The 6,250-nt window shown below is 39.6% G+C and overlaps 1 protein-coding gene across 1 annotated transcript in view; it reads left to right on the top strand.

Annotated features, from left to right (window-relative positions):
- SYN2 (synapsin II) overlaps positions 1 to 6,017 on the top strand; it is a 199,849-nt gene extending 193,832 nt beyond the window's left edge. The window contains exons 12-13 of the mRNA XM_054076892.1: positions 2,222 to 2,519; positions 4,995 to 6,017. Of these exons, the coding sequence (XP_053932867.1) occupies positions 2,222 to 2,519; positions 4,995 to 5,130 (434 nt within the window). The 3' untranslated portion in view covers positions 5,131 to 6,017. The remainder of the gene's footprint in view (positions 1 to 2,221; positions 2,520 to 4,994) is intronic.
- The last annotated feature ends 233 nt before the right edge of the window (positions 6,018 to 6,250 follow it).

Genomic DNA, 6,250 nt, shown 5'->3' on the forward strand with positions numbered 1-6,250 from the left:
CTTCTGTTTTCCCTACAAACACTGGAAAAAAATTATCAGTGAGAATCATCATTCTTAGTGTTTCTTTTATTTGTACAAGCTGGCTGGTAAGATGAGAATTAAGGTATGCATTATTAGCTATTTAAATGTTTGTGGTGCTACTGTTTACTACCTATTGGTAAATTACATGAATATTTTGCTCTAGTGATCAGCATTTGTCTGGGTCAGTGATCATTCTGATGACGGCATTGGCTAGTTTGTTCTATATTAAGAAAATTCCACTTAGAATCAGGTTCACCAATCCTTACCTCCAGACACAAGCGAATAAACCATACTGCCCTGGGGTGAAGAAATGAATCTGATGGCTGATCTCATTTAAAGCAGTTGGTATTTTCTGCATGTAGTAGTCCAAGTATTCACAAGTGCTTTTCACACGACGTTTGTGAGTTGTGTGTGCAAAGAAGAGGTGGGCGTTGCAGATAGGACTTGTTGACTGCAAAGGCTTTACGAGGGCACACACTCTTACTACATACCACAGCCAAGAAGCAAGCCAAAATGTCTCTCTGCATGTAAGCATGCTTAGGTGCAATATTGTGGGTAACAGGGAACAGATGTTCTACAGTGTAGGCTTAATGTTCAGTTTTGTTGAGTTATTTTTGGTAAAAGTTTCTTTCATGATTGTTGCCTTTTGTACAACCCAGCTGCAAGAAAGTGAGCAAATGCTGGAAGTGTGACAGCAGTATATCTTTTATGTGAAATATCTTGTACAGCTTAATGTGCAATAAAAGAAAGTTATATCTGTCTTCAGTGTAAAGTTTCTGGCATTCAAGCCTGTATGTACAAGTGGGGGAACGAAACCTTTCTGGTTTTCGATATTGAGTGAAAGGAGACTAATAAGAAAACGATCCTTATTAAGATGTTGCAAGACCATGTTATCACCTTCAAATATTTCCTACAAAAGAGGTTCAAATTAAGAAACAATGAAGGCACATTCTTTAACATACAGGACGTGCTATTTATCTTTCTACACCACAACACACCGCTACAACTGTATTAAAACTTACTGAAGCGTTAGTACGTGCTGTTCTCAGACACACACACTGGAACCTCACATAGCGAGTGGAAAGCTAGCTATACCAGCAATTAAAACCAAACTGTATGCTGCAGTATTTCCAGATATGAAGGTTTTCTTTTAGAGACCTCAATAGATTATTAAGTCTTTTACTTGCACTAAGTATCTACGCAAGACTAAAAACTCCCCAGGGTTCAGAAGGTGTAGATCAGTTGTCGTCTGTATTTCCTGTTCAGCAGAGCACTTACCCTGACTGAAACGTGATCCAAACAGATTGGTCAGAATTTCATCCTGTCCTCTCTTCCCCTTAACTCAGACGTTCCGTGTGCCTTGTCACATGCGAGAATACAGATTGAGTTATAACAGCAGGAACCCCAGAAAACCGCATGCAGACATCTGACAGGACAGCAGCGTGCCCGCTGGTACCTGACGCAGCACTGTTTCAGTCAGAAAGCAGGAAAAAAAAACCCTCTATGATGATGTAGCATCTTTCAGCCATGGATTTCACAACCTAAGTCTCTGCGGCAGGTTGTAGTTTCACACTTGATACAGTATTTTGCCAGTATACTTCCTTCTCAGTGGAAAGATCTCCTTGGTAAAGAATTAGTAATGACTTTCTTGTGTTTCTCGTAATGTTCTTGACATTTTTCACTAAGGGGTTAAATAAGTTATCAAAAGACTTGATATTAGCCAGAGATTTTCAGTATAAAATTGTTTTACTGTTATAAGAGCGACTCTAAGAGGAATATTGCAGAAATAATCTACAAATTTGGAGGAATAAAAATGCAGTGACTGCACAGAAAATAGTATTGCTGAAATAGATATTACTGGTATATTCAGTTATCTCACAGCTCCTCCTTGAGCTGGGCCAAAATTGTACTGGGTGTAAATCCACTGATGTGATTTAAAGTCAGTGCTGCTACTGCTGGGATAAATTTGGTACTTCTTACCAATTTTAAGGATGAATCATAGGGGCCCCGAACAAGTTACTAATGTACCAACTGTGATTAGTCGTATTGACTACATGAAACTGCAGTCCGTAGGAATAGGATTTTGCCTCGAAAGTAGAATTAATTACATTCAAGGCTTATTTTAAAGTGTTGGCTATGAAATCTAATACACCTCCTTTGATCCTATAACATCATGAAGTTTTTCTTGTGCCGAACCTAGGGGGCCCAGTGCAACCCCAAGGGATGCAATCACAAAGCCAGGAGCCATTGCAGCCCCAGCGCATGTACCCGCCTGGGCAATCAGCAAAGCCCTCAGCAAAGCCCTCGGCTTCGCAGCCACAGCGTCCACCTGCACCTACAACTCAGCAGCCACGTCCCCAGGCTCAAGGTCCTCCCAGCACCAAGTTATCAAAGGAAGCCGAGCCGCAGCCGCAGCCGCAGCCCGCTCCACAGCCCGCTCCACAGCCCGCTCCACAGCCTGCTCCACAACAGAAGCCTCAGTCTCATCCACAGCTTAAGTAAGATTTGCTTTATCCATTTTCTTCTCTTCTCATAACACAGAGTTTGTTGTCATAACTGTAATTTGGGAGTTGGTCTAATATTCAGAAAAAAAAAAATGTTCCCAAGTGTCAAATGAGGTTAAACCGTTTCCAAAAGCGTATTCTCCGCTGATGATTAGGAAGACAGTACCAATAGTTATGTCCTAAGCATTTCGTTTATTAGTTGTGCAATTCTTGCCCCAACTAGATCTGAAACCTCTTCGTCTTTCCTGTATTCGTTTTCTCCTTTTTATGTCACTGACTCAGGATCTGGGTGTGCTGTCAGCCGGCACAGGGAAGAGGAAGTCTTATCTCTTTAAACTCTTAACCTCGCAGTCACTCAGACAACAGATCTCAGTTTCTAAAGGCCTATCTCGGAACCGGTCCCGGTGAACGGGCTGCGCAGTGGCTGCCGAGTTGTGTTTCTGTACGGTCGTGCTTCGCTCAGGGTTGTACATTGCTGCTGACGGTACAGCCCGAGCGATTCCCGTAGGGCCGCGAGGACTGCAGGACTGGCACTGCCTGCAGGTATCTCACCTCCCTGGCACGCAGCACGCTGCCAGCTGCACTGAGGAACGTGAAAAAGCTCTGTGTTGCCTCTCACAACTTAAACTCAGTGAACAGAAAACACGGGGAAGGGATTAGCAATGATTTGCTGTTTTTTCAGCGTAAAGATCCTGACACAAACTGTTGCCTGTAGAGTCACAGACACATTTGACTTGTTTTGGTGAGTACAAAGACTGGCACGTAGGCTTTGTTGTATCCAAGTAACACCGATTCCCTTTTTTTCCACCCACTCACACGCTAATGTGAGTGTGAACCAATTCTGAATTCTCACCTGAGCACAAGTCAGTGGGAAAGATGCATTAGGTGACAGTGGGCAAAGATGACTGTATTTTCCTCGCCTTCCTGGGACCATGTATTCTTTATTCTGTTTTATAATCATAAAACTCAATTAGTCCATTATTTAAGTATAGGTAGAGATTAGGGAGGTCAGTTTTTTTAAGGTGATTCTAAACTGGTTTGAAACAGCTTGTGAACTGCTGACGTTTAAGAAAAGCGGTTAAGCACAGGTACAGAAGAACTGTACCCCGTACTGTGTCCCAGCTTTTTTGCTTTCCTTTAGTTCTTTGTTCAAATCTAGATACATTCCTCTTTTCTTCAAGTAGGAGAGAATGGTCTCTATTTAATGTAAAACAAAAAAGGAGAAATTAAAGTTTTTAAGGTGTAAGCCGTAATAAGAGTAGTTGTTCTGACTTTGAAGAGCAGTTTTAGGTCCACACGGAGACTCAGATCTCCTGCCTGTAAGATTAACTCTATTTGCATGTGTATGCTTTGTATTCACCCACATGCTGGTGCCTGACCTGTATGTACATGTTAATAATCTGTGAATAAATATTTAATTAGGCTACTTATTGTGTTACTAATCAAGTCAAGTGCTGCTTCCCACCCTCCCTCTTTCAGTGAGTACAAACAAACATTTATCAGTCTATTCTCATTAACACAACTATAATTTATGAAAAACCTAAAATGCCCGTAGCACTGTTTGCTGTACATTATTAGTTTGGGGGTAGAGGAGTTGCAAACCGTGGAGAGTATAAGACAATCTGAATAAGAAAAGTGTTTCAGTTTTACTATCACCAAAACTGAAATCCGGTTACTGTACTGAGATAAAAAAGAAATCAGTTAACTAGTTTTACTAATGCATGGATGTCGTTGAAAGAAGATTATAACTTACTAATGTTTTCCATTTAAATTCAAGCCTACTCTTTAAATATTATTTTATCTGACAAGTCATGAGTTAAGAGTTAAACTCCAGACATTTTCCTTCTTGTCTGTTGTTCTTGTATTCATTCTTACAGAGACTTACACTGCAGTTAAATGATAGCACTGAAACCAGAGTAGTATTGCTTGACTAACTGCTCATAGAAAAGAGAACTTATATCTGATTTGGGTATTATTTGAAAATATATAAAGTGTTGTTAAGCGTCCCCTAAGGATCAAATGTCCAATACATATATATAGAGAGAGCACATTACAACTTTAGGAAAATCTTGATGGTAGACCTAATTTTTCTTTGTTCCTAACTGTTGGCAGCCTTAACGGACACAATTATTGATCACTGTGTTGGGAGGTGCTTTGGATTTAGCAGGCAGGACCCCTTTTCCCTCATGTCCTAATGTGCATCACCCAGTTTACTGCAATATGATGTTTCAGCTCTGTAAAGAAGCAGAGTATTCTCTAAAAAAAGATCATCCTACTAATGAAATCAAAGCGCAGGAGGGATGTGTGGCACCTGTACGCTGCACCTAACCGTATAGCTTATGCTGAATGTCCCTTTTGTTCCTGTGTCTGCATCTCATGGGGGTTTTCCCTTTTCGCTTAATTTATACGAATTATCTGTGGATGGAAGCTGGTAGACAACACAAAACATGTTGCGTTTTTGTCTTGCAGCAAGTCGCAGTCTTTGACAAATGCCTTCAGTTTCACAGAATCATCCTTCTTCCGGTCGTCTGTGAACGAAGATGAGGCAAAAGCCGAAACTATTCGAAACTTGAGGAAATCCTTTGCTAGTCTTTTTTCTGATTAGCCAGCTTCATCTAAACGCACCCAGCGTACAGTCTAAACACTACATGAATGTTACATAGGTTTTGTTTTCCCTGTGACTACCCTCCTCTACTGTGCTAACTGTTGTATTGAGCAATATGTTAAACTTACAGAGCAGAAAAGGATAGAAGGAGAACTGTGATGAGATACCATTCAGGAAGATGTATAAAAATCTGTAACGAAGGAAGAGTTCCATTACTAACGCAGAATGCCGAATTCTAAGGTCCTTATCCATTGTAATATTGTGGCCTTACTGTGACTGAACTATATAATCCTATTTGAGACTCCTTTGTAGACGTGTGTTAATAAAGCATTGAGTAATGGGTTTCTCCTTGCTCTACCCATTCCCAGTGCATTGCAATGCATGTGTATTTTGTGTGTAAATGTTTTGTACTGCAAAAGTATAGTCTTGACTTGTTCTTGCCTCCCAGTCTTGGGAGGCAATTCACACTGACATTCTTGTCGAGCCACATAAATAATGTGAGAAATTGAAGCAGTTTCTTCCTCCTTATACAATCTTTCCATCCGCTGGTTGTAGAGTTCTGATGTATTGCTGAGAGTTATCAGTACACTAACTTAATGTCATAAATAGAGTGTATATGTACTACTGTATCTCCATATGTCTATTTAAATTGATTTCCAAGTTGTAACCATAACTGGGTTTAGTTGCAAAGAATATGCATGATGTTACCCTTATTTTTGTGAACACCTTCTAATAAATGTAAAGTCCCATGCCTGATTTAAAAAAAATGTCTTCTACAAAGCTTGTTTCAACATCGATATATATTGTCTATTTTGACTGATATGAAAAGAGTAGCCTTATGATTGTAAAATATCTGGACACAAACCATAACTGTAAGAAAATAAACTATCATGAATAATTCCTTTTTTGAATCAGCATCATAAAAAAATATAAATTCTAGGAACTGCATTTACATTTTCTAATAAGATATATATTTTAAAAATATTTCTCTAACTTGAAAAAACAGAATTGATCCCACACTTTGAAGCTTTTTTTAAAAAAAATTATCTAAGTCAAACCGAAGTTCATCAGTAATCACCAGACTCTCCATTTTCAAATGATTATCGTGTCAGCCTGCCTA

Source organism: Cuculus canorus, chromosome 11, assembly GCF_017976375.1.
Source record: "Cuculus canorus isolate bCucCan1 chromosome 11, bCucCan1.pri, whole genome shotgun sequence".
In the NCBI taxonomy this organism is placed as follows: domain Eukaryota; kingdom Metazoa; phylum Chordata; class Aves; order Cuculiformes; family Cuculidae; genus Cuculus; species Cuculus canorus.